This window comes from Balaenoptera ricei, chromosome 8, assembly GCF_028023285.1.
Source record: "Balaenoptera ricei isolate mBalRic1 chromosome 8, mBalRic1.hap2, whole genome shotgun sequence".
NCBI classification, from domain to species: domain Eukaryota; kingdom Metazoa; phylum Chordata; class Mammalia; order Artiodactyla; family Balaenopteridae; genus Balaenoptera; species Balaenoptera ricei.
The window spans coordinates 99108820-99136213 of NC_082646.1; the positions used below are offsets into that span (position 1 = coordinate 99108820).

Sequence of the window (27394 nt, forward strand, 5' to 3'; positions counted from 1 at the left end):
GCCTGCGTCACCCGCCCAGCCCTCCGGCTCCTCCCCAGCGAGCCCACACATGGTGGGAACGTGAGGGGGCGGGGCCAGACTGGGCGCCTCAGAGCCAATCGCCGGGCGGGAGGCGCCCAGCCAATAGCAGATGGGCTCCAGGTCCCGGGGGCGGGGACCCAGAGAGGAGCGGAAGCATCATAGGTCACTGGGCGGGCTGGGGGCGTGGCCCGCGGTGTCTATGGGGGCGGAGCAGCGGTGGCCAGAGCAGTCAGGGCGGTGATGGCGGCGGCTGTGGCTGGTGCGGCAGCGGCGGCCCCGGCGCCGGCGGCCCGCGCGGAAGGCGCCTCCTCAGTGCACTGGTTCCGCAAGGGGCTGCGGCTCCATGATAACCCGGCGCTGCAGGCGGCCGTGCGCGGGGCGCACTGTATGCGCTGCGTTTACATCCTCGACCCTTGGTTCGCGGCCTCCTCCTCAGTCGGGATCAACCGATGGAGGTGAGGGGGCCCGGGGTGGGTTCGCGGGCCCGGGGGACGCAGCCTGGCCTCTGGGGCACCCATCCTCGGAAGGGGAGGCTCTGGCCCCAGTCCCCTCTGCCGAAAGACCCCGGCCTTTAGGAGGTGGGGCAGGGGGACGGAGCCGAGTCTCCAGAGGGGAGAAGCCGGGAAGAGGAAAGCAATTAGTCCCCGTAGTAATAGCCTGGGTGGACCAGGGCTCAGCTTCTGACACCGCGCGCTCGCACTGTGTGTTATCCTCTTTGGTCCTCACGACATTCCTGTGGGACAGATCATGATCCCCATTGTACAGATGAGACTCTTGAGCCCTAGAGGCACAAAGTTGACCTGCTCAAGGAGTTGCAGCCAGTGAGTGGCAGAACAGGGACTCCTTGTCTAGGGCTCTTAGGGGTGTACTGGGGGCGGGGGGGAGGGGGAGGACAGGAGCTACTGTGGTGTGAGGGCAGGGATGGGTTTCTGAATTGATAGCACAGCAGATGCCTGCATTCTTCAAGTAAAGAGCGCATTGCTGTGCTCCTGAAGGTCATCTGTAAGCCTCCGGTTTGTTTGAATCCATTTTTTCAACCATCCTGCCTTCCCTCCACCAAGATCATTCTGTTTCTGGAGGCGTCCAGAGACTCTGGCTTAGCATTAGATAGGGCAAGTGCCGTCTCCCCTTCATTATAGATAAAGACCTCAAGGGCATGTTCAGTTAGAGGCACTTTGTGTCCGGAGCTGGAGAGCAGAGAGCAGTACTTAATCCATTTTGGAGAATTCCCTCAGCAGCTATAGGCTTGCTAGAGGAAAAAAAAAAAAAAAAAAAGGAACCAAAGTGTCCCTTCCTTCCTCCTCATGAGATTGTTTTTAAAATTATAGATTAAACTTTTATCAACTGATGTACTAAGATTAGGGACCAGGAAAGCTGTGATATCAAGGGCCCCTCTTTGATGATTCCCAGGAGATGGAATGGACAGGATCATGGGAGAAGATTAACAGATAGGTAGTTGATGGGTTTTCTCTTTAACGAGTGTTTAAAACCAAGGAGTTCTGAGACATTGTGTTCCCATCTCTCTTTAACATGCCCCTCAGTAGTCCTTTGGTTTGTTTGCATTGTTCTGGAGAATGTTTGCTTGTGACCTTGTTGCTCCAGAGGCAGGGTTATTCCCAGGATATGCTGGCTCTCCACCATTCTTTCCTCACCAAGGTGTGTGCCCTGCTAGGAGAGTGAATGCCCCTAGCAGTGGATCTATTAAATGCCCTCCTCCTGACCCATTTGTATTGAGGGAACAACTAAAGATAGTCCTGTGGAGAGCCTGCCCACACAATTTTCAGCTGCTCTATTGCTCTGCCTCTGCTTCAGTTTCTATAGATAGGAGGTTGGGTTTGACAAACATCCTTAAATGAGCGGCCATCCCTAGCATGGACTAAGCCTGAGACTTTGCCCCTCTCCCAGTGGCAGTGTGCCAGTCAGAGCAGAGTAAATAGAGTCCAGACTGCTTGCTTGCTGCGTTGTCATGGAGTTTCTCCTTTTTTGGGGTTTTGGAGGACACTGCTATAGGACTGCCTACTCCTTTGTGGTAGTGGAAATTACAGATCAACAACAAAAACTCTGTTGCTGATTAAACTCAGATTCGCTAGAAACTAGGTGTTTTGTGGGTCATCCTTTTGTGATTGTGCTTTTGAGTGAGTGAGAGAAAAAAGGAATGTGGCAGTTCAGATGCCTGTGTCAAATCCTGAAGTCAGAGGCCGTGTAGGAATGCAGATGTTAATTGAGCAATTATTTAATGAGTGCCTAATATCTGCCAGGCACACTGCTCTAGGTGCTGCTAGGGAAATAGCAGTGAACAAGCAGATGTGGTGTCCAGAGCTCCTGGAGCCTACATTTGCATGGCGCAAGACAGGTAAATAACCTTAATTTAGTAGAACTAATGCCATGAAGTAAATAAAATAGGGGGACAGCCTAGAGCAGTGGTTCTTAACCTTGCTGCACATGGGAATCATTTAAGGATCTTTAAAAGATGTCTGGGCCCCCTTCTCTCCCAATTCTGATTTCATTGTTCTGGATTATGGTCTGGGCATTAGTGTCTTTAAAAGGTGTGATGTGCAGCAAAGCCAGAGAAGCACTGGACTAGAGAACCCCAGACCTGAGCCCGACAACTTGGGATATGTATTGCAGTGCATTGGCAAGACGTCTGATTTGTTTTGGCATCAGAAGAAAGAAGTGAAATCTCACAAAACAGATCAAATACGATAACTGCTCCTGGGTCTGGGCACAGACACATTCGTACCACCCCCGCCATATTCTTTGCTCCGAGGTTCAGAGCGAGGGCAGAACTGCAGACTGTTTTATGCACTCGGTTGGGTGTTAGGGGGAGTGATGGAGCCAGCTGTACCTCTGTGTAACTACAATATGTGTAATCTTCCAGTGGCTGTTTCTGGACCTGGAAGTGACCTGGGAGAATTGTGCTGCAGCGTAACATCCTAGCTCTGTAAATATTTCAGTTGCTGCCTCTGAGAAGCCTCCCTCAGAAGAGTGGGCCCTGGGCCACCTGCAAGAGGTGGGGGGAACCAAAATCTGTATCTCTGTTATCCTCCTGCACTTCCTACACTGACTCCCACACAGCGTTTTTCAGCAGATAAATCAGATTAAAATAACCATGAATGGCCCTTCCTAAGAGTAAAAGACAGAGAAAGGCAACCAAGAACATGTACATTTATTAGCATAGGAGACGGGCTAGCATACTCCTTGCCTTGGTGGTAGTGGGAAGTTTATAGGCTAATTGTAGCATTTGAGCCTCAGGACTTTTTTTTGCCAAGCACTAGTTAGCTAAACCCTTTGCCGTTTTCCCCAGCCCCACCTTCCCCAAATTTACTGCGTCTAGAAGGAAGTACTGCAGTGAGAACCAAAAAAGAAAAGAGGGGATGTGAGCCACTTCTAGATTTAAAAATGGCCCTTGCAGTTTTTCATTACCTTTCTCTCCCTAGTGCAACCCAGATGGGTGTTGGCAACAATTCACCTTACCCTTTATTTATGTCATTTTCTCCTTGGCTCTGTGCTACACCTGTATTCGGGAACTTGGGGACAGAAGGAGTTGGTAGAAATAAAATATCAGCCAAAATCACTCAGAATTAGTGAATGAGGTGACCTGGGAAGTCCCCGGATGCCTGGTGAGAACAAGTGTGTCTCTCTTCCCAGTGCCGGGAGCTAAACACTGGTGGACTGCCCAAGTTGGGTGGTTCTTCCCTGGAACTTGGTCAGCAAGAAGGGGATTGAGAACTATGGTCTACTGGCAGGGAAATTTGAGTTTCTCTGAGTTGTTCACACTGGTACGCAAGAGTCACTTTATTGTTCTGCTGCTGAGGAAATGTTTCCGTTTGCCTAAAAGGGATGAAAACTTTCACATTCATCTTTCTCTTTGAAATTAGGAAAGAATAAACATATTTTTAGCCAAGTGATACTTAGAGATCAATCCCTGCTATGGGTTGTGGGTTTGGGTTATCCTTTTCCATGGGGCTTAAAGCGCTCTTAATTACTTAGGAGAAATTAATTTATATTAATAGCCTATGTAGCCTGTCTGGGCTGGCCAATGATATCATCATTACAGTTAACCTTGGCTTGAAGCAGAGAAACTTGGTCAAGGGCGATCTAGACCCAAAAAGAGAGTTCACTATCATTTTCCCTCTTCCTATTAATAACAAACAAAATATTTCTCAACACAGAATCTTTCTTCTCTAGAGAAGTCCTTCCCTAAAAGATCTGCGTGTCTTTTATTTTAAAGGGCTAGTTCCATGGAGTCCCTGAATTACTGAGTCCTTTTAGTATTTTTTGAAATCCCAATTTGATTTCTTCCTGTTCTGTCTGCTTCTGGCTCCAGAGCACTTACATAATGCAACTAAGCTGCACATGTTGTCTAATCCAAAGGGTGAGCTTGAACTCTCAGGACGGTGTGCTCTGAATTTCAGCCATGTGAGCTCAGCTTGGAGCTGCCAAGGGTGAGCTGCCTGCCCAAACACTGCCACCTCCAATGCCCAGGCCAGTTTTCTTTAGAGTCCCCCCTCACTGGAGTAAAGAGAAACTGGCCATGTGGAGAGGAGGGCTCTAGGGGAGCACAAAGGCCCAGCGTTCTCTCTGGTGAAAGAATGCGCCCGCCGGCCCCAGTGAGCTTTTGCCCGGGAGTAGCACTGCTCCGCTGCTCCCTGCCCCTTCTTGGCCGTCCTCACAGGTGGTGCCCTAGCAGTGGCTACTCTTTCTCTGTCTGCCTGGAGGCTGGGGCTCCTGGGGGCCATCGTGAGGCCTCCCTTCCTGGAGGAGCCCTGCAGGGCTTGACTGGGGAGGGGGGCAGTTGGAAGTGACAGCATTTCTAGAGGGCCAAAGGGGAGGCAGAAACCAGGCTCTCAAAGAGAGGAAGTTCAGTGAAAACAAACTAGAAGCAAAGAAAGGCAACTTGTAAATAGAAGCTAGAAGTAAAGTTCAGTTTTCTGGGACAGTGCTTCTGAACCTTTGATGTGCAGAGGAGTCACCAGGGGATCTTGCTAAAATGCAGATTCTGTTTCTGGAGGTCTGGGATGGAGCCTGAGATCCTGCATTTCAACAAGCTTCTGGGTGATTCACAACTGTCGATCCCCGGAGGAGCAAGGATTTGGTAGCAAAGGTGTTGGCCTACGAGTAGAGCTGTGGTGCTCTCTGATTGCTGAGTCCCTGCAGCACAGCCTCAGTGCTCAGGGGGTAAGTCCTGGTTGAGAGGCAGTGGAGCCTGGTGGTTAAGAATAAAGACGCCAAGCCACACTGTCCAGGTTTGAATTCTGGCCGCCTGTTAAGTGAATGATGTTATGCAAATTACTTAATCTCTCTGTACCTCAGTTTTCCTCATCTGTAAAACGAGAATTAAATGAGGTGATGTATGTAAAACAAGTAGAATAGTACCAAGGTTCATTGTAAATGCTCATTAAATGTTAGTTGTTGCTGTTACTATTATTATCCTTTGGTTGCTGAGTTCAGAGTCGTGCCTTCCGCTCACTGCCTCGGCTATAGACTTCTCTTGTCAAAGAAGAAAAGGGTTCTCACGAGGTTACCTGTACTACAGAGATGCTGCAAGGAATCTCTCCTTTTAATAAATGAGGTCTAGAAATAAAGTCTGCAGAAGGCAGCTGGAACCTAGCTTTCATGTGCATGCCAGTCCTATTTGTAGCTTCAAATCAAAGTCCTGGGCAGCCTGGTGGACTGTGAAGGCTGAGGCCCCCAAAGTGCATGGCAGGGACATTCGCGGGAGCCGCAGGACCCTCTGTCCTGGGGTTGCAGAATCTAAGTCACCAGTGATCCCTAGGCATTCTGCCTGGCAGGGCCCAGGTTTCAAGTGGCACAGAGGCAACTTACACTGGTCTCTTGTCTATTCCTCCTAAGAGGGTGAGGCCTGGGAGGAGGCCAAAGCAAGTGCAAGTGCGTCACTCTGTCTCAGCTTTCCTTTTCTGAGGGTGACAGTGTTTCAAAAACAGGAATTCGCAGAAGTGGAGCTTTGGCTTTGCATAAAGCAGCATTCAGCCTGTCAGTCTCCCATCGCAACCCCTTGGAGAGTCTCTGCCTGCTCGTGAGCTAGCCTGATGCTTCGGGCTGAGCCCAGGACTCAGCTCGTGCTGGAATGTGGGTCTGTGGCATTCTCCGCCTGGCAGTGTCGTGTTGTTGACGTCAGAGGTGGCAGCAGGGACTGGTTCCAGTTGGCAGCCTGGGAACAGTCGCTGCTTCTGTAAGCCTCCCATAGTCAAGGGAACAGGATGTGCTGCAGAGGAGCCACCGGGTTTCGTTGTGCTCAAAGTAAAATCCGGTGACTCCCATCGTTGACAGGCCTGGGTGGGAGGCCCCAGCATAGATAGCAGGAGGTGTCCATGAACGAGGCTCACCTGCCAGGGTTTCGTTCCTGAGAAGAACAGAATGTCAGTGGATTACCTGGAGTCAGGTTTGTGTTTGCCACAAACACATGAGATCCTGCAGGAATCTCAGCCCCTGGAGCAGTGTTTGATGTGCCACTAAAAGGCTTAAGAAATGCGGCACAGAGAAGAAAACATGGTTTGAGTCTGACCCAGAGTCTGGGATAGTTTGCTATCCCAGCTTTGTCACTCAATAACTGTAATCTTTGGCAAATTAATTCTCCTCTCTGTATCTCATTTTCCTCATCTATAAAACAAGGATAGTATTTTCCTTCAAAATGTTTTGAGAGAATTCAAAAGAAAACGCACTTAAAAAGCATAACAGGCATATAATAACATTGATAACGTTAGTTGTCTCTGGAGAGGGGGATGGGTTAAATTCCTTGGGGAAGCAGGAAGAGGAGACTTTTTACTGTGTACCCTTTTGTAACTTGAATTTTGAACCACATGAAGAGTTAATCTGTTTAAAATGTTACTTTAAAGATAAAACACATATCATAAAATGTATTGGTGGAATTTCTCAGAAAGGTGATTATGCCTAACTGAACAGGTAATAAATTTCTGTGGTCCTATGAAGTAAATAAATAAAACACTGAAGGCTCTCAGGCAGTGTTAATTTCCTTTCCCTTTCCCATGGTGATCCAGCTCGCAGGCTAGGTCTCTTGAGTTTCTGGAGTCTCCCACACCTCAACTCCCACCCCCTAAAGCATGGGAGGATATCTTACAGAGAAGTGCCTCCTCCCTCTTGGGACAAAAACCTCGTGGCCAGAGCCCTGGAGAGGCCTGGAGAATGAGCTACCTGCCAAATGAAACCCTGGCAAGTGGGGACTCAGCCCAGGCTGTGGGACCATGGGACCGTGGCGGTAGACATCCGTGCAGCCCAAAGCATGAGTGCGGAAAGACAAGGGAGTCTGTTGGATCAGGGTAGGTGAGACTTTCCAGGGCTCTTGCAGTCTTGTTCCGCTGCTAATAGGACCTCAGGCCTCCATACTACAGTACTGTACTTGTTTTTCAGATGGCTTTCCCATCTGTCCTCCCTTTTGATTCTCACAACCACCTAGTGGTGGGAAGATATTTACACCCAGGGCCTGAGGCCGGGAGGGCATAAGTGACTTGCCTGTAATCACAGAGGAACAACAAGAGTAGGGGCAGTTCACACTTATCGCAGATTTCCTATATGCCAGGCTCTGTACTAACTGTTCTTCGTGCATTATTTGGCTTTCTTAACAATTCTGTGAGATAGGTACTAACATCAACTCCATATCACAGATTAGGGGGGGGGGAAAGCTAAAGAGGTTAAGTAGCTGCCTAAAGTCACACAGCTAGTAATGACAAGGGCAGGATTTCAATGGAGGTGGCACTGATCCTCTGCCGTATCTCACCTCAGCCAGAACCCAGTAGAACCATGCTAGTTGTTTGGCATAAACAATGTACCAGCTTCTCCCTGCTTTGTTAGGAAAGAGTAACTCTTTGTTATGTTACCACCAACAAGGGCTGTGTGGGTTCTGCAGGTTCCTACTTCAGTCTCTGGAAGATTTGGACACAAGTTTAAGGAAACTGAACTCCCGCCTGTTTGTAGTCCGGGGACAGCCAGCTGACGTGTTCCCAAGGCTGTTCAAGGTAAGTGTGCAAAGTCCAAGAGAAGACAGTGAGAGTCTGCTCCTAGGGTTTCCCCGCAGACTGAACGAGACAATATTCTGACTGAGGAAATGGAAATGGTCGGGGACGGTCTGACCACTGCTGCCAGGGAAGTTGGGAGCAAATGCAGCCAGTCAGCTGCCAACAGAATGGAAACTGCATTAAGGAAAAACTCTGTGAATCCAGTGTCTTGTTGGAAAGTTCCCATCTCAGTCCAGACATGGGATGTGGCAAGTTATTCCACCCCGGATGCCACTGGCTTCCTTAGATGTTTTCTTGGCTCAAGCCAGCAAGATTTATTAGGGCTCTTCCTATGCCAGGAGTTTGAGGGTGAGGTTTCCTGTTGAGCAATGGGCGTTTCCCATCTTGCTTTGCTTTGCGTATTGGAAAAAAAGTCAGCCTCTCTGAGGAAACATCCCTACTTCCTCTGTGAATGATTGATAAAATCTTCATTTAGGTACCATATAGGCTTCTATTTGCTATATCAGGTAGCCAGCCCACCTTTCCCCCCAACCCCTTTATAAAACACAGTTTTTAAGGCCCAAACAGAGACGAAAGTGCTCATGGACAGAGGGCTCTAGGACGTTCTCCCCTCATCCTCAGCGGCGCACAGTTGTTTTTCTGCCTCTCTCCACCCCAACTTCCTTCCCTACTCTTCCTGGGGGAAAAGGCAAGAGCAAAGACTTAATGTCAAGTCCAGTAGCTTAGTAAACACTTCATCATTCACTTTACGTCCCCGCACAAATGCCACGGTGCTGATAATAGCCAGCATTCATTGAGGGCTGACTATGAGTCAAACACTGTTCTAGGTGAGTGCTTCATGTACATTAATTCACGCAGTCCTCACAGCAGCCCTCAGAGGTGGGCGCTGCTGTCCCTATTCTGCAGATGTGGAAACAGTAGCTAAGGGGGAAGCTAAGGGTGGTGGTCTAGGATTTGTGCCCAGGCTCCAACTCCAGGGCTCTGTTCTTAACCACCGCACCATTAAACACATTTGCCTCTCTTCTCCCTCTGCATTATCCCCCCTCTCCCAGCACCTCAGAGGCCAACCCGCTAATAGCCCAGAGATACAGATAGATCATTCATTCACTGTATGTTATTAAGCTTCTACTGTGTACTAGGCCCCATACTAGGTCCTAGGGTAATGAAGAATAAGCATTATTTCTGCTGTGAGCATTCACACTGTAATGGAGGAAGCAGGCAAGTAACGGGAAGCTTCATTGCCGTATGGTAACTGCTGTGATGGAAAACGGGCAAGGTTCAGGAGAATCATACTGAGGGAGAAGGCCTAGGAGGCTTCTTGGAGAAGGTGTCATCTAATAATATTTTTATTATTATTCACAGGGTTACGAGTCTTTAACAGTGTAATCTGTATGAACTGCTAAGCATGGTACTTGGCTCATAGTAAGTGCTCAATAAATGTTTAGTGGTGCTATCCTTGAACAAGGGATAAGCAACCCTGCTCAGGACTCACATGCAGCAGGGCTGAGTCAGGACCAGGCTGGCCTGTGCACGGCCAGGACATTTGCCCCGGGGATTCAGAGTTTTAAGGGACCATGACCAGAGACTTTGGTTGGAATGTGGTTTCCTTCTTGCTAGTTACATGCTCTAGGGCTTTCTGTGGGTTATCTGTACAACTTTTCACTGGGCTACTTTCTCCCAGCTTTGCTAGGAAATCTAGAAATTTCTACCAGACATGACTAAAGACTTGGAAAAGAATTCCCTTCTTTTTAAATATATGGCCCCTCTCGTCTGATTTCTCTGACCTCTGGGCTAAGGGCTGCTCCTCCTTTCCCAACTCTCTGAGAGCTGGAACCTATTAGCTGTGTTTGCTACTGGCCTCAGGAGTGTTGCTGTGGAAACCATCAACACACTTCACACAGCACAAGTCTGCCAAGAAAACTAGGCCAGAAGTTTTCAGGGCCCTGAGGAGCTCTGGGAAAGGCTTGCCAAGCAGGCGGAATATGGCGATCCTGTCCCCCGCCATCTCTACCAGTGAGTCAGTGCCTTTCTGGGATTGGAGGCTCCCCTGGGAGCATGTATTTATATCCTCCTGCTGCATTCTCCTACCACAAGGACACAGCAAGTGCACAGAGCTGCCCACCTCTCTCCTGATTCCACAGAGACCACTAGCCTCGGGCTCCACTGTTGCAGGCTGTTGGCCTCACCTCAAAGGCCTGCCCTCCTCAGACCTTGTGGATCTCAGATTGCTGCTTTTCCAGTTCAAATCATTGTCCCTAGTTTGTTCTGCAGCCCATTCTGTCAGGTCTCTAGAGTTGCTCTGTACCCTCCCAGGAGAGAGCTGAGTGCCCAGCTTCTTTCTCCCCAAACAGTGTTGAGCATTACAGATTCTCTCCCCACAGGAATGGGGGGTGACCCGCTTGACCTTTGAATATGACTCTGAACCCTTTGGGAAAGAACGGGACGCAGCCATCATGAAGATGGCCAAGGAGGCTGGTGTGGAGGTGGTGACTGAGAACTCTCATACTCTCTATGACCTGGACAAGTAAGAGATGGGTCCCAGGGGCCGGGTGGCCAATTGCGGGAGTTGGTGATTTGGGCCCCTGCTGAGTGGAACTCAGGGAGGTTCAGCAATAGGGCCCCCTGGCACATGAGGTATGGCATTTTCTAGAAGCTGGAAGAGAATAGGTTAGAGTTGGGCCCTGTAGAACAGCTCAAAGAGCCTACCCGATTTGGGTGCAAAGAGGCTTATTAGGCCCAAGGGACAGAAGCAGCGAGGCTCCCCACTCAGGATCTTCATAGGTCTGCTCCTAACACGCTCCAGTCCCATCCACCCCGCACACTCCCGCTTCCGTCCTGCTGCTCAGAAACTGCCCTCTGACCTCAGTGGGCCCTGTCTGTCACCCCTCCCAGCAGATCTCTGTCCTCATAGACACAGCTTCTGTTCCTGAGATGCGTTCCCTGGGCTCCCCTGGCTCTCTGGGTTTCCCGGCCATACATTTAGATGTTGCTCCGGAGGCTCTAGAGATCCCTGCAGGGCCTCTGTGCTTTCAGAGGGGCTAGGAGGAAACCCTCTCCTCCCCCTCCCTGCGAGAGCTGTCACCCTCCTGCTGCTGCTGCCACTGCTGCCAAGCCCTGCTCCCTGTCCCTCTCCCCACAACCAGTGGTGGCTGCCGGGAGGCTGGGGTCACACAGCTCTGCATGTGAGCTGGGCTCAGCTCAGGGAAGCGCTGGGTGTGGAGCTCCTCCTCCTGCCACGTGCCGGAGGAGGGGGAGGTACTGCAGGGGCAGCAGCTAACCTTATATCTCCACTAACGGAGGGGAGGAGAGAGGAATTGAGAAACTCTCCCAGCAAGCCCCGTCTTGTGTAAGCTGCTTCTTGGCCAACAAGAGCCCCGGGAGTCTAGCTGCAGCCCATCCCAGTTCATCCTTATATAAACAGCCTCAGTTCTCCTCTAAACTCTCCTATATCTTTTCTTCTTATCTCAGTGCAGCTGTGTTTCCCTTGCTCATGAAAAAATACTTTTGTAAATTGCAAAAGAAGAAAAAGAAAACCCTTGAAGTATTAGTTGTTACTGTTGACCCCAGCCCCAGCCTCCGATTTAGGGAGGACAGGCTGTTCTCCACCTCTCTGTTCTAGTAATTGGGGCCCAACAAGGGAATGATTTTCCAACCAAGGAACATGTTTGCAGCTCTTATCGAAGAACTTCCTCGAGGCTTACGCTGGGATAGAGAGGGAGGTCCACGGGACTCCCTGTGGCTTGGACAGGCAAACCAAGGACTAAGAAGGCCAGTGGGGGCTTTTCTGTGATTAGAGAGATACGGTCAGTCTCTGTCTTTAGGCGGCTCCACATCGGCACCAGGGAACCTGGAATTGAGCCCCAGCTTTGGCCCTGACTTGCTCCAGGCACCTGCTCCAGCAATCTAGGCTTCATTTTCCCTCTCGGTAAAACGGAGATGTAGCCCCCCTTGTCCCCTCCTTTCCACTTAGGAGTGGGACCCATGAGCGGATGAGGAAAGCCACCTTCCAAGCCTTCGAAGTCTGGGCTCTTTTCTGGGCGGGCAGAGACCTGAGATGAAGGGTCTTGTGAGTGACGTCTGGTGTGCTTTGGGATTCCCAGGATTATTGAGCTGAACGGGCAGAAGCCGCCCCTTACCTACAAGCGCTTTCAGGCCATCATCAGCCGCATGGAGCTGCCCAAGAAGCCTGTGGGCTCTGTGACCAGCCAGCAGATGGAGGGCTGCAGGGCCGAGATCCAGGAGAACCACGATGAGACCTATGGCGTGCCCTCCCTGGAGGAGCTGGGTGCGTACTTCCTGCCCCGAGCCTCTCATGCCAGCACCTCCTTTTTTGTAAAAGAATTTACCGTTTTTTCTTTTTTGTCAAAGTAATGCAGTTATTGTAGACACTTTAGAAAATACGGAGAAATGAAAATGGAAATAACTATCACTATTACCCACCACCCAGAGAAAACCAGCATTAATTTTGCAGTAGTCCTTCTACAGTCTTTTTTTCTGTTCGTATTTATATATGTAATCTTCTGTTTCTAGTTCATGCCTCTATTTTTGTACTTTTCCCTCTCAGATATAGGCACAGCCTGGTGCTGGCATCAGTGGGCTTCTCAATACCAGCATAACTAGTGTTGTTTCTGATGAAAGGGGGTATGTCGGCCTCTCAGGTTACTGACTACACCCTCTCTCCCCTTCCCGTTCCCCTTCCTCCCCACCATCCATTTTTTTGATCTGAACAAAGTTAGCCTTTCTCACCTATAAACCAAAGCTGTAGTCAGCTAACCTGACAGCGCCAGCTCTACAGGATTGTTCTCACCTGTCCAGAATGAGGCTTGGGGGAGGCAAGAGAAAGGAGAGGAAAGGTCACACTGGAAAGAGAACCAATGTGACTTAGAAAACACGGACCCATTAAGGATTATCTCAGCCCCACTAGCACCAAAAACACAGTGGTTCAGTTCCCACAGAGCTCAAAGAGCAGACCAGCCTGGGAGGACTTGCTGAACCGTCACTGAAATGGCCTGACCTCCAGTCCTGTGACCTGCTCCTCCCCGTGTAGGGTTCCCCACTGAAGGACTCGGCCCAGCTGTTTGGCAAGGAGGAGAGACAGAAGCCCTGGCCCGCCTGGATAAGCACCTGGAACGGAAGGTATGGCCCCGTTTCTGAGACACAGAACTTCAGATGCTGACACCCATGCCACAGGGAAGATGGAGCGAGGTTCATGTCCCTTAGTGCCTCTTAGCTCAAGCTGGTTGAAAAATGAAAAGTCTTCCTTATGGCAATAACAACAATAATAATAGCAGCTACCATTTAGTGACTGCTTACCATGGGCTGGTCACTGGGCTGAGCATTTCTGGGTTTAGCATCTGCTTGCACTATATCCTTTCATCTTTCCAACAGCCCTACAAGGACAGTATTAAGCTCTCCATTTTACAGATTAGGAAATTAAGGCTTAGAGTGGTTAAGTAACTTGCCTGAGGTCACACAGTAAGTAGTAGAGTGAGATCTTGTTCTATGTGATTCTAAAACTTAGGCTAGATTGCTTTTCTTTCATCTGTGTGTCCCCTTACTAAGAGGGTATCTGGTCAGTAAAGTCCATAAGATTAATTATTTTGTGTTTATGTGTCCCCCACCTTTTGCTGGGTGTCCTCCAAGGGTTTGATTTCCATTTGCTTGTCACAGAGAACAAATGATCCACCTCCCAGTGAAGTGGGAATTGGTAAGAGGAAGGAAAGAGGCCAAGGCCCCAGAGGCACCCCTCACAATGTCACATGCCCCCACCTCCCTGGGACTAGAGAAGCAGAGGGGGTTCTCATGAACAGTCAGCTCCTATTTCCTGCCCCCCTGCAAATGGTTTATAGACTGGGTCCCTAAAATCACAACTTGTTCTATTCCTGCTCAGATGGCTGGGCATTTGGCCCAGCAGCCAGGTGATAACAATGCAAGAAGGAGGCCAAGATAGCGGACTTGGGAAGAATGCTTCCCAGCCCTGGAGGTACCTCGCCAGCAGTGAAGGCACACCATGGGCCTAACCTCCCCAAGGCCCAGCAGCCTTGATGTCCCTATTTGGGTGTTACCATCAGACAGGGCCGAAAGCAAGCCCCAGCAATTTAAAAGGATAAGAACTGATGTCCAAGGGCGTGGGGGAACCAGCTGTCTTTGTCCACATCAGCTTTACCCAGAGATTCTTACGGTCAGTCTGGAGACAAAGGCTGGGCCAAGGAGGCAGAAAGGCGCAGATGATTTTGCAAAAGAGGCAGACAGCTTCCTCTGGTGGTGCTAAGCAGATTGAAAATAAGTTGCTGGTGACCAGCCTTGCCACTGCTCAAGGAAAGCCTGCCCGAGAATGAAATAATACAGAGGAAAGCAGAGCTGAGATGGTGAATGCATTCCAAGTAGCACTAGTTGGACACCTAGATCCAGCTGTGCCTGAAGGCTACATCTTGGACTCTTGGTTATATGAGTTTTAAAAAATCCCTTTTTCAAAGGCCAACTTGCCTCTGAAATCCTGGACATCTTGGACTCTTGGTTATATGAGTTAAAAAAATCCCTTTTTCAAAGGCCACCCCAGAAATGGGGTGGCAGGAGTATGATGAGACTTAAAAGTGTAAAGAGCTAACCTATAGCCTGGGGATTATTATCCCCTTAAAAGCATTTCGTAGAGGAATGCCTTCTAAATCACCAAGTCAGGGACTTCTTTTCCAAACACCCCTGGAGGGTCTCTTTTGTAGTGGGGCCTTATGTCAGGGCCCTTCAGACTCAATGGTAGCCCGAGGGAATACTGTATTTTACACATCAGGGAGAACAAAAGGTACCTGATGGACAGGAGTTTAACCATTTCAGGAGGTTTATTTTAACTTCTTCAATTCTCCAAATCTGAAGCGAGCATTTTCTTATGTCAGAATGGTCTAGCTGCTGGAAAGACTGCCTAAAAAGACAGGCATAGTGTCTGTCTCCAGAAACATAGTCTATAGGAGATGATAGACACGAAACAAGGAATTACAGTATGCTTAGGGTTAGGAAAGGAGTAGTTCAGAGGGCTATGGGAATGAAAGAGCAAGAAGATTATATTAATCAGTTCTTGTTTGCAAGTTGGCCTTTGAAAAAGGGATTTTTTTAACTCATATAACCCAGAGTCCAAGATGTAGCCTTCAGGCACAGCTGGATCTAGATGTCCAACTAGTGCTACTTGGAATGCATTCACCATCTCAGCTCTGCTTTCCTCTGTATTATTTCATTCTCGGGCAGGCTTTCCTTGAGCAGTGGCAAGGCTGGTCACCAGCAGCTTATTTTCAATCTGCTTAGCACCACCAGAGGAAGTTGTCTGCCTCTTTTCCAAAAGCTTCAGAAAAAGTCCCAAGGAGTGTTTTCATTGGTCTGGCTTGGGCCATGTGACTGTCCCTGACTCTGTCACTATGGCCAGGGAAGGGGGCGCTTTCTCTGGCCAGACTTGCATCTGGGAATGAGCCCACTCCCAGAGTCAGAGGTGGCTTAGCTTTACTTTACCACCTTGAACTGAGATTAGGGAAGAGTTGGGTCACCGCAAGAATATTAGGTGCTGCTACCAAAAAGGGGGAGGCGAACAATATGATCTTTACCACAGGGTTACCCAGTAGTAGCTGAGGACAAGCATCTCTCCATAAAGGTGTCCCAATTATTAAATGAAAAAGAGATGATGGAATCTTGCAGCCCCTAGTGAGGACACATAATGCATTAATGACCACTAACACCAAGGAGAGTGACAGTCAGGCATGTTCCCCCTGTAGTCTTGCCAAAGAGATCAAAGCTGAGTCGAAGCCAGTCTCTGGTACCAGCCACCAATTTTCAGGCAGCACACAGGACAGAGGGATGTGTTGAACTGCACCGTAAGTACACAGGGAAATCTGGACTGTGGGAATTAGTACAAGTCAAACGGCTTGGATTCTTTGACAGAAAATATAAAAGGAAAAGAAGGAAATGGCAGGAAATGCATAGAGTAAAAGAAACTTAATTAACACATCAAAATATAATGAGAACCTACTGTATAGTACAAGGAACTCTACTCAATGCTCTGTGGTGACCTAAATGGGAAGGAAATCCAAAAATGAGGGGACATATGTATACATATAGCTGATTCACTTTTCTGTACAGCAGAAACTAACACACATTGTAAAGCAACTATACTCCAATAAAAATTAATAATTAAAAAAAACACTTCAAAGTCTTTTACATGGCCAAGACTAAACTATAGTGCCTAGGGATGCACATTTGGATGAAAAAAAAGAAAAAAACACTTAAAAATGCGAGGAATAACTGAAAAGATAAAGCCCTCCCTTCCAAATGTGCTTTGCAAAAGCAGGAAAATGTAAACATTTTTTTTTTAATTTATTTATTTTAGTTATGTATTTTTGGCTGCGTTGGGTCTTTGTTGCTCGCGCGGGCTTTCTCTAGTTGCGGCGAGCGGGGGCTACTCTTTGTTGAGGTGCGCGGGCTTCTTATTGCGGTGGCTTCTCTTGTTGCGGAGCACGGGCTCTAGGCGCACGGGCCTCAGTAGTTGCAGCACATGGGCTCAGTAGTCGTGGCTCATGAGCTCTAGAGCACAGGCTCAGTAGTTGTGATGCATGGGCTTAGTTGCTCCACGGCATGGGGGATCTTCCCGGACCAGGGCTCGAACCCATGTCCCCTGCATTGGCAGACGGATTCTTAACCACTGCGCCACCAGGGAAGTCCCAGGAAAGTGATTATTATAAAAGTTGGGCAAGTGGTCACTTACGGGGCAGGGTAGGGGCCGTGACTGGGATGAGCACATAGATGGGCTTCTGGGGTGGCCGGCAAAGTACTGATTCTTGAACTTTGGCGGTGGTTGCACAGGTGTTTGCCTTAGAATAATTTGTTAAGCCCCACATCTGTGTGGTTTCTGTATCTGTGTTTCACTTAAAAAGATTTTCCAAGAGAGGTGGGCCAAGGATATGAGCAGGTAAATATACCTCGCGTCTGTTAGAGGTACTTAACCAACACCTGAGGGATCACCTGCCGAGGAGGTGGCCTTTAGGTTGAGACTTGAAGGAAGAGTCAAAATGAACCAAGGAAAGGGGAGTGGAAAGGAAGGCAGCACTCCAGCCAAGGGAGCTGCATGTGTAAAGGCTAGCAAGAGCATGGTGCTTAAAGAAGAGTGGTGAGGAAGGAAGCTAGAAAGATGGGGCCACTGTGGGGTGCTTGTAAGCCATGTTTAGGATTTGGGACTCTAGCCTAAGAACAGCAGGAAGCCCAGCGCATGTATTGTCCTCAGGGACAGGCATTTTAAAGAATCACTCTGCTCCCAGTGTGGAGGGTGGATTAGGGGGGACAAGAATTGATGCAGAGAGGTCACTTAGGAGGCTGTCACAGTTGTGCAGTATAGATACAATCTTAGCCTAAACCAGGTTGGTGGCAATAGGGAATGGAAAGAAAAGGACAGATTAGAGAAACACTTGGACAGTAGGAGTGACAGGACCTGGTGAGCAAGGAGTCAAAGGTGACGGCCAGGCTTTTGGCTTGGGCAACGAGGTGAGTGACAGTGCAGTTTTTGAGATAGGGAATGCCAATGGAAGGGTGGTTTAAAGAAAAGAGCCTGCTACCCTGGAGGTGCCTGAAAGGCAATCAAGTAGAGATCTCTGGCAGGGAGTTGCATGGAGTGACTTGGGAGTCTAGGTGAGCATTCTGGGCCAGAGCTACAGACATGGTGATCGTCTGCAAAGGAATTGTCTCGGGAGCCTCGGGACTGGATGAACTCACGCAGGAACACAGTTGAGTAGAAGGGACCTAGGACAGAGCCCTGGGATGCCAACACTTAAGGAGTTGGGAGGGGTGGTGGAGCTGGTGAAACACCAAGAACAGCCAACCAGCTGATGGCAACCAGGAGCCAACAGAATGGTGGGTATGGAGACAGGGAGCAGTCAGCAGGGTGAAGTGCTGCTGGGAAGTCCAAAAATACAAGGACAGAAAACGCCTACAGGATTCAGTGGCATGGACGTCTCAAGAGACTCTGGTGGGAGTGGTGAAGGCAGAAGTGGAGGTGGGCGTGAGGAAATGGAGAGAGGCTGGCTGTGAAGGGAGGAAAGAGGACCCAAGGGGAGAAGTCCGCAGGGTGACTAGAAGTTCTTTTTGTTTTGTTTTGTTTGCAACGAAACAAGATCATTTTCCCAATGTTCTTGGAGTGAACATGGAAGAGAGGGAGAGATGGAATGTGCAAGAGAAGGAAGAGGGGAGGGATCCAGAGCCAGGTGGAGGCCTTAGCCTTGGGCAGCGTCACAGGAGGGGCAGGGGGTAGATGGGGATGCAGGTGAGTTTGTAGATATGGCGGCTAAAAGTTGAGGTGTTTCCTACCTGATGGCTTCCATTTCCTTATCATAAGGAAGGAAGGTCATCTGCTGAAGGGTGGTGGGGAAGTATGCAATAGGAGGTCTAAAGAGGGTGTAAAGGACTTCCCTGGTGATCCAGTGGTTAAGACTCCGCACTCCCACTGCAGGGGCTGTGGGTTCGATCCCTGGTTGGGGAAGTTCCGCATGCCAAGCAGTGCGGCCAAAAAAAGAATAAAGAGGGCGTGAAGTTTGTGAAATAGTCATCACGAAGAGAAAGAGGGCATTAGGAGTCGAGAAAGAGAAAATGGTTATTAGAGGTAGTGGAAAAAGACTGGAATCTGGAGTCAGTCCCTCCAGCTCTGTCTCTTACCACCTCTGTAACCTCAGAAGAGTCACATAACACCTTGAGCTTCCTTTCCTCGTTTGCAAAAGGAGGTAATGACAAATGCTGCCTCAGAGGATTGTTAAGAGCAAATGAGAGAACACAGGTGTCAGTGAGTTGTGGAGATAAAGCACTCTGCCGGCAGCAACCGATGATAAAAACAAGGCCAATGATACTGTATGACAAGTGGCCCCAGCAATGAATGACTCTGTGGGTTTCCAGGAATGGGTTTCTCGGCGCTGTTGAACAGTGGGGAGAAGTGCCTGGGTAGCCACCGTGTAGTAGCAGCCTCAGGGCCCCTGGGACAGAGCAGGGACTGAGGGAGGGAGATCTTCCTCTGTAATGTAGACGCCCTTTTTTTTCCTTTCTTCTGTAGAATCACAGACCCTTCAGTGCTTTCAGAAACTTTCATTTCCATCATTTTAGTTCATCCCCAGGAGGTGGGAAATTTTGTTCTCATTTAATAAACAAGTAGCTGAGGGACTAAATAACTTATGCTCATAGCACAAATTAAACAGAGTCAGGACAAGAACTTGGGCCTCATTGTTTGATTGGTGGTGGTTCCATCAAAAATTCTGCCAGCGTGAAGTAGCAGGACGTGCACAGGGTCTCATCCTGGCTCGTTGGCTTTCTGGTCTGCGACCGTAGGCAGATTCCTTAACTAGCTGGTGCCTCAGGTTTTCTCCTCTGAAGCATCCAAGTCTGTCCTTTCTTTGCCTTCTCTTTCTGCTGCAGGCCTGGGTTGCCAACTATGAGAGACCCCGCATGAATGCCAACTCCCTGCTGGCCAGCCCCACGGGCCTGAGCCCCTACCTGCGCTTCGGCTGCCTCTCCTGCCGCCTCTTCTACTACCGCCTGTGGGACCTGTACAAAAAGGTAAGGGGCAGTGAGGGCGGCGGAGCCCGCCCCCGGTTGCAGCCAAGAGGACACCAGGGCCTTCTGGGCCGGTCAGTTACCCTGAAGAGAGGCCATCCCTCTGGCTCAAGTGTGCGTACTGTCCAGAGAAGGTGAGGAAGAAGCCACATCCAAGAGGTGGCAGAGCCAAGCACAGCCCAAACTGCTGATCTAAACAAAATCCGGGTTCTCAAGTGGAGCAGAGCAGGCAGAAAAGCCGACCTCAGGGTGTGACCCCAGAGGTGGCAGTTCTGCTGGTAGCAGGTGGCTGGGGGCCGAGCAGTCAGGGTGGGAGGCAGGGAGGCTGAGGCTGGTGCCAGTTCTAAGGTGAAGAGCACGGTAGCCCTCTATGGGGCTGTGTCCAGAGCATTTAAAGGGGAGCCTAGGAGCGGCAGTTGCCCATCAGTGATGAGGAAATGACCCGGAGGGCTGAATGCAGGGCTGGATACGGACAATAGGTGGATAGCCCTGTAGTAATGCACCCACCCCCAGGAGGAGGGAGGACAACACATCCAGCTATTCAGATTCATCAGATTCATCCTTGCGTCTGCATTGTTTCACGTTGTTTCCTCATTCTTGCCAATATCCCGGATTTTGTGGCATGGGGTAACTTTGCCAGCTTGGTGGGTAATCTTGTGATTTTAGGAAGATTATTATTTGCTTGGCAGTCTGATATCTTAATTCTTTCATGGCCCCAGATCCAGGCTGTTGGGCATAACTTATTTAACCAAAATCTAGACTGAGCATTTCTTACGTGTGCTGATGAGAAAAGTTACTTTGACGTTTTAGAAAGTGGAGCCCAGCAGGGACCGTCGAGGACGAGGATCATGACCAGTGTTTGGGAGTTTGGTTCCCAGTGCAGAGTCCGGCAGCGCTATCCCTTTCCACTGCCTGCTGCTCCGCAGCTACCCTCAGGCTCAGAGCAGTAGTGGGCACAGCCAGGGCCCAGGGTTCAGTCTGCAGCACGCCCTGCCGCTTCTCCTGGGGCAGGGTCCCTCCACGCATCTAGGGGCTTTGGAGCCACCAAGTTCATGGCAGCTCCAGATTCCTTTGTGGGGAAGTCCTGAGGGGCACGGCGCTGGTAGCTGGGCAAGCGTTTGTATCCACGTGCTGTCCCACCCCACCAGGTGAAGCGGAGCAGCACCCCCCCGCTCTCCCTGTTTGGACAACTCCTGTGGCGAGAGTTCTTTTACACGGCGGCCACCAACAACCCCAGGTTTGACCGCATGGAGGGGAACCCCATCTGCATCCAGATCCCCTGGGATCGCAACCCTGAGGCCCTGGCCAAGTGGGCCGAGGGCAAGACGGGCTTCCCTTGGATTGACGCCATCATGACCCAACTGAGGCAGGAGGGCTGGATCCACCATCTGGCCCGGCACGCTGTGGCCTGCTTCCTCACGCGCGGGGACCTCTGGGTCAGCTGGGAGAGCGGGGTCCGGGTGAGTGGTCTCTCAGCGGGCAGCCCAGGGCAGCCCCCTTTTGGGCTGGGGGATGGGCTGGGAGCCCTGGGTCCAGGAGATTCCCTCCAGATCCTTCTTGGCTTGCCCTCAGCAGAAGGCTTTGGCTCCCTTCTCCACAGGGTGTGTGGTGACTTGGGGGGAACCATGGCCGTAGGTCCCCAAGGAGGCTGACTGTCCCACCCTCCCTGCATCTAGGTATTTGACGAGCTGCTCCTGGACGCAGACTTCAGCGTGAACGCAGGCAGCTGGATGTGGCTGTCCTGCAGTGCTTTCTTCCAACAGTTCTTCCACTGCTACTGCCCGGTGGGCTTTGGCCGCCGCACGGACCCCAGTGGAGACTACATCAGGTGAGGATGCAGACCAGCTCTCTGGTTTCTGACCACCGTGGCTTCCCCCTAGGGTGAGATATGCTTGGCCTTTGAAGGAGCCTCCCAGCGTGCTGATGGGTCCTCTGGTGTGTATGTTTCAGGCGATACCTGCCCAAATTGAAAGGGTTCCCCTCTCGATACATCTATGAGCCCTGGAATGCCCCAGAGTCAATTCAGAAGGCAGCCAAGTGCATCATTGGTGTGGACTACCCACGGCCCATCGTCAACCATGCCGAGACCAGCCGGCTCAACATTGAGCGGATGAAGCAGATTTACCAGCAGCTCTCCCGCTACCGGGGACTCTGTAAGGAGCCCCTACTCCCACTGCCACCCCCTAGTTCCCCGAAGGGAAGGACAACACCTACAGGCTCAGGGGGCGTAGACAGAGATTCCCAGATGTTTGCAAAGGGAGGCTGCCGAGCGCTGTCTTCCAGGCTGTTGACTTGACTTCCTGGGCACAGACCACACAGGCTGGGCTGGATCAGGCCTCTCTGAATTAGTTGCGGCCAGTGGGAGGCGATGGAACCTTGATGTCATGGCCCAGCACCCCCTGCCTTGTACCTACCTGCCCTGGGGCCCTGTACGGTCCTGTGAGATTGCATTCTGATTACTCCCCTACCTCTTTCCCAGGTCTGCTGGCGTCTGTCCCTTCCTGTATGGAAGACCTCAGCAATCCAGTGGCAGAGCCCAGCTCGAGCCAGGCTGGGAGCATGAGCAGTGCAGGTAAGTACAGCTGGCCTCCCGTGGCCTGTGCCCACCCCGAGGGCACTGCAGAGCTACTACCACTTCAGTCACTGAGGGCTGAGGATGGAGGCCAGAACCAAGTTATGCCCCGATAGAACTTGTATTCCACCTGGGGAGACAGATGGTAAAGGAGCTGTGCAAGATCATGTCAGATAGCAAGTGCTTTGGGGGAAAATAAAGTCGAGTGACCTGATAAAAGAGGGCTGGGGAAGGGGGTTACTTTAGATGTAGTACCAGGGCCCCACGTAGTGAGCAGAGCCAGCCTTCTAAGAACAGGGGGAAGAGCATTCCAGGCAAAGGGAATAGCAAGAAAAGACCCAGAGATGGAAACAAGCTTACCCATTCCAGGAAGGAGAGGAGGGCGGCCAGTGGGGCTGGTGTGTTCTGAGTGAGGAGCTGGAACGAGAGGAGGATGGACACAGCAGGAGTAGCAGCGTGTAGACTCAGCGTCCACGAGGAGGATCGGGGTTCTGTTGTCAGTGCAGGGAGGAGGCACTGACGGGGGTCAGCAGGGCAGAGGCGTGACCTGGTTTATGTTTTAAAAAGCTCACTCTGCCTGCTGTGTGGAGGGCACAGTGTGGGCAAGCGCCCCCGAGTATAGGGAGGCCGGAAAGGAGGCGACTGTAGTTGTCCAGGCAGGTGGCGGGAGAGGAGTAGATGGCCTTGCTGCGTTCTTAACCTCTGCCCTTCGGCCCCGGGACGAAGATCAGCAAGCTCAGACCGGCAAGAACGTCAGGGCTTTTTCTGGTTTCTCGTTTGCCCAGCCAGGTTGGCTCCCCAGGTGAGGGCACTGCTCATTCCGGCTTCAGGAGGCCAGTTACAGAGGGAATGCCTCACCTTCAGCGCAAGGATGGCAGACAGGCCAGATCAGTCTCTGGCCTGGAGCCCGTGCAATTTGGGGCCCAAAAGCTGGCTGTACTGCCAGCAGGCCTGCTTATGCTCTCCTTGGATGTTTCCAGGCAGAGTCACTGCTGAAAGGACAGCCACGGGGCAGGTCTGAGAAGCAGCATGCTGGCTGCATTGATGGGCAGGCCCCTGCCCCCGGAGAGCTGCTGCTGCCCAGCTGAGCGTCCTCTTGGCTCCACACGCGTCTGTGTGACACTTTGACCTGCCTCCCTACAGGCCCAAGACCACTACCCAGTGGCCCAGCGTCCCCCAAACGCAAGCTGGGAGCAGCGGAGGAGCCACCTGGTGAAGAGCTCAGCAAACGGGCCAGGGTGGCAAAGTTGCCCCCCTCGGAGCTGCCGAGCAAGGATGTCTGAGAGTGAGTGACAGCAGCTGAGAGTCAGCCTCAGGGACGGGCGTGGGAGAGAGGTGGGGTGAGTGTGGAGAGCTGCCCTGCCAGCTGAAGGCTAAAACCCACAAACTAGATTAAAACCTGCTAGGGACTGGGTGCTTTTCTAGGGTTTCAGCTCAAATTCTATCATCCTGACTTCTATACCTTCTAATACTAAAAAGAGAATTTAAAGATAAAGCCTTGTTCTTTCTTTGCCAGCTAAGAGAAAAAAAAGTTTGACTCTTGCTACCTATCAAAGTGAGCCAAATCCAGAAAAGGAAAGCAGAGACCCGATGTGAAGCTGTGGGAGAAAGAGTCCCAGGGCAGGGTCTGGGGGTGCTCCAGGCCCCTCTGCCATCGCCCCGACAGGCTGTGTCCTGTAGGCTGGCCAGCAGAGGGCAGCACTTACCTTCAGAATTCAGGCTTAGGGACGTTTGGAGGCTCACTTAGCCCAGCCCCACCTGGGGACCAGAAGACCCAGGCTCCCTATCACCTGTGCCTCTTACAGCCACTCCTCCATTCGTGCCTTTCTTGTGGCTTCAGCTCTGCACTTCCCTGGCAGCGCTCATCTTCCTTGAAAGCCCCCTGAATGTCTCAAAAAACAAAAACAAAAACCTGGCTCTTCCTTCCCCAGAGCAAGAGGGCCTTTTATGCCTTTCTGGGGGAGATATAAATTACTGTCCCTTTTCAGTCATCATCTTGGGCTGTTCCTTATGTGCCATGTCTGCATCATTAGGTTGGAGGGTGATTTTCTCCACGGAGCCAATTCTTTTTTCTAAAAACCCTTCTACTTCAAGCCAGGTGAGGCCATCTGGTTTGCATGTCTAGACTTGAATGCCGGCGATACGGCGAGTGTTTGATGCTTGTGCCCTTTTCTTTACTAGGCTCTTTGTCTCAGACGTTGCAGATGGACAGATTTGTTATCTTGTTCTGGGAGTACCGGCAACCTTAGGTACTCTTCTCTTAGTTGCCTCTTAACTCTGTGGTACTAAGCAAAGTTCATTCTGTCTTACAAACCTGGAACTTTCCAGGGTGATACTCTGACTTTCAGGTGAGAAGATTAAAGAACAGAGAGGTTAAATGTCTGGGTCATGGTTCCTCAGAGGTAACGGCATCCAATTCATCTTGAAACTGTTGCCAGGAAGTGTGTGAGGAAGGGGAGCATAAGACATAGAAAATGCGATACGATGCCCATCCACAAGGGTTTAATAGTCTGCTTAGAAAAACAAGACAAATAACCTGTAATTCCTGGACAAATGACACAGACTCTACCAGCCTATCACAAGACAGTTATCGGTGGGCCAGAGTGATCAGGGAGTACAACACAGAAGGTTACCCTAGGGGACCCAAAAGATGAACTGGATTTAGACAGCAAGGAGAGCATTTCCGACAAGAAAAACAGCTTAATGATTACATGATCTTGTACAAATTACTTAACCGCTCTGAGACTCAGTTTCCTCACCGAAAATTAGGTTCTTGTTGCAAGGATTAAATGATGAAATATATGTGTCAGTGATGTGTGGGGCTGCTAGTTGCAGAAAACCTGACTACTGTGTCTAAAACAAAGAGGAATTTGGTTTTCTTACTGAACAAAAGGCCCAGAGCTGGGTGCTGCTAGTTTTGGTTTGGTGGCTCAACAGTGTCAGAGCCAGTTTTTCTGAGATTCTCTTGTTTCCTGGCCTCAAGGTGGCTGACACAGCCTCAGCCATCAACTCCTTGTTCAAAGCAAGAAAGAGAAGGAAACTCAGAGACAGCTGCACTCATTCATACAATAAACATATGTCAAGTGATCACAATTTGCCAGACACCGTTGTAGGCACTGGATATAGTTGTGAACAAGACTGACAAAGTCCCTTCTCTCTTGGGTGCATCTTTGTGGGAGGAGACAGACAGTAAACAAATAGATACATCATGTGTCAAGAAGCCCTAAGTGGTATGAAGAAAAAATGAAGTCGAGTAAGAAGGTAGAAAGTTTGGGGCACAGTGGAGGTTGCAGTTTTATATTATGAGGGTTGTCAGGGGATGCCTCTCTTCCTTTTTCATCAAGAAAATAAAAGCTTTCCCAGGATACCCCTTCCCCAGCTTTTCACATTGGCCTCATGAGCCAGAACTGAGTCACAAAGCCTCCCCAAAGCTGGGAAATAGGGATCTGGATGGTCACGATTGGTTAGACCATTGATTTCCAGCCTGAGTGGGCAATGGAATTCCCTAGAGGATTTGTTAAGCCGCAGATGGCTGGGCCCCACCCCCAGAGGTTCGGATCTGGTGGGTCTGGGGTGGGACCTGAGAATTTGCATTTCTAACAAGTTCGTAGCAGTTTGATGATGCTGCTGTTCTGGGACTGTACTTTGAGAATCACTGACTTAGACCATTCCTGACACACTGTCCGGGCCACATCCATGACCCGCTGAACAAAATCCAGATTCTGTTAGCTAGGAAGTGTAGATACTGGTCGATAACTCTCTACGTAATATACAGGGCACTTAGCCCAGTGCCTGCCTTACAAGTTCATAAATAAAATGGTAGCTATTATTATTATTATGGATATTGTTATTATTATTTTTTTAGAAGAACATAAGGTTACAGTTGGGTCTGATCATGGAGGGTCTTAAATGTCAGGCAGATGGAGTCTTGGTGTACTCTCTGGGAACTAAGGAGCATTTTGGAACAAGAGAGTGAATGATCAAACTGGCATTTTTGGAAGATTAACCAGGCATTGGGCTGGGACCTAAGAAGAAATGGTGGGGGGAGAGAGCCAGCTGAGAGTCTGTGGTGGTGATTCCAAGTGGACATTACAAGGGTGCAGAGGTCAGCACTGGTCCCTTGCCTTATAGTCCAGGAGATAGCCATCAGCCTATTGGGATCTTAAGGACTGATTCTCAAGGCTTAGCCCTTAATCATGGCTAATTGATTGGAAGTGAGGACCAGGAGGTCAGAGGACAGGACAGATACTCATGTTCTTTGGAAACCCTGAGAGAAAAGAGTTTCTGAGTGAAACGTGTGCTTCGCTGTGTACTGGTGGCAGCGCCTGGGCCTAAAGATGTGGAGCATCCTCATCAGTAAAACAGTGATAATAGCATCTTGTCACCTGCCCTTCCCATCGAGCACACACCCTGGGGAAAGAAAATGAAAAACCATATGTGAAAAGCCTTTGAATAAGTAAAACGCACCACGCAGGCGAAATCACATTACCACCTTGCATGTGCTTCTCAGGGTGTATTTGACCGTGTTATTGTTACTTCGGTCAGGGCCAGCACGCTGGGCTGGATGGACCACAGAGCAGTGGCCACAGGGCCTGTGTTGATACAGTCGTATTGACCCTTCCCCCTCTCCTCTCTGTCAGTTTTAGTTGTGTGACTTAGGGCAGGATTCATAACCTTTCTGAGATGCTTTAGCTGTAAGGTGTGAATAATCATTCTTTACCAGCCTGAAGGCTCCATCATGGACATTTTGAGGCCATGTTTAGCTCCAGCCTCTATAGTTTTGTGATTCTGTTATTTCTAATGCCTCAGGCCTGGGCCAGACAAAGATGTAAACTGATCTTGTGGGAAAACATACCCTGATATCCATCGGTTCCATGTTTACCTCAAACCCACATCAGTATCTGTTCTGTATTTGGTTATTGTACAGTGTTCACTAAACTGAAAAATAAGCCAGCGCCAAATAGCTCTCATTTCAGCTGCTTCCCCATAATCCCCAAAGCTGCTGACTGCTCAGGATTCCATCAGGCTCGAATTGTGTACAGATTTTTCTTATTGGTCTAATTATTTTAACAGTTCACGTGATCCATTTGTCCTTCTGCTGGTACATGGTGATCTGTTGAGAGAAGCCCATTGAATATAAAAGGTTCATGGCAAGGATCACCTCTTCCCCTCCTCCGCCGGAGTTCACCCAAGCTCGGTTAGCCCTGGGGCTTCGCCGAGGAAAACCTGATTTCTGGAATCTCTT

The 27394-nt window shown here is 50.1% G+C and overlaps 1 protein-coding gene across 2 annotated transcripts in view; it reads left to right on the plus strand.

The window, feature by feature from the left end:
• The first annotated feature begins 231 nt into the window (after positions 1 to 231).
• CRY2 (cryptochrome circadian regulator 2) overlaps positions 232 to 27394 on the plus strand; it is a 31832-nt gene continuing 4669 nt past the window's right edge. The window contains exons 1-12 of one of the 2 annotated variants that reach the window (XM_059931450.1): positions 401 to 476; positions 2900 to 3031; positions 7907 to 8015; positions 10397 to 10539; positions 12116 to 12300; positions 13063 to 13151; positions 19440 to 19580; positions 20726 to 21037; positions 21254 to 21405; positions 21528 to 21730; positions 22057 to 22149; positions 23293 to 23434. In XM_059931450.1, coding sequence (XP_059787433.1) covers positions 10469 to 10539; positions 12116 to 12300; positions 13063 to 13151; positions 19440 to 19580; positions 20726 to 21037; positions 21254 to 21405; positions 21528 to 21730; positions 22057 to 22149; positions 23293 to 23432 — 1386 coding nt within the window. In that variant the 5' untranslated portion in view covers positions 401 to 476; positions 2900 to 3031; positions 7907 to 8015; positions 10397 to 10468 and the 3' untranslated portion in view covers positions 23433 to 23434. Of the gene's footprint in view, positions 477 to 2899; positions 3032 to 7906; positions 8016 to 10396; positions 10540 to 12115; positions 12301 to 13062; positions 13152 to 19439; positions 19581 to 20725; positions 21038 to 21253; positions 21406 to 21527; positions 21731 to 22056; positions 22150 to 23292; positions 23435 to 27394 lie in introns of both variants that reach the window. The other variant, XM_059931451.1, reaches the window with a different exon arrangement.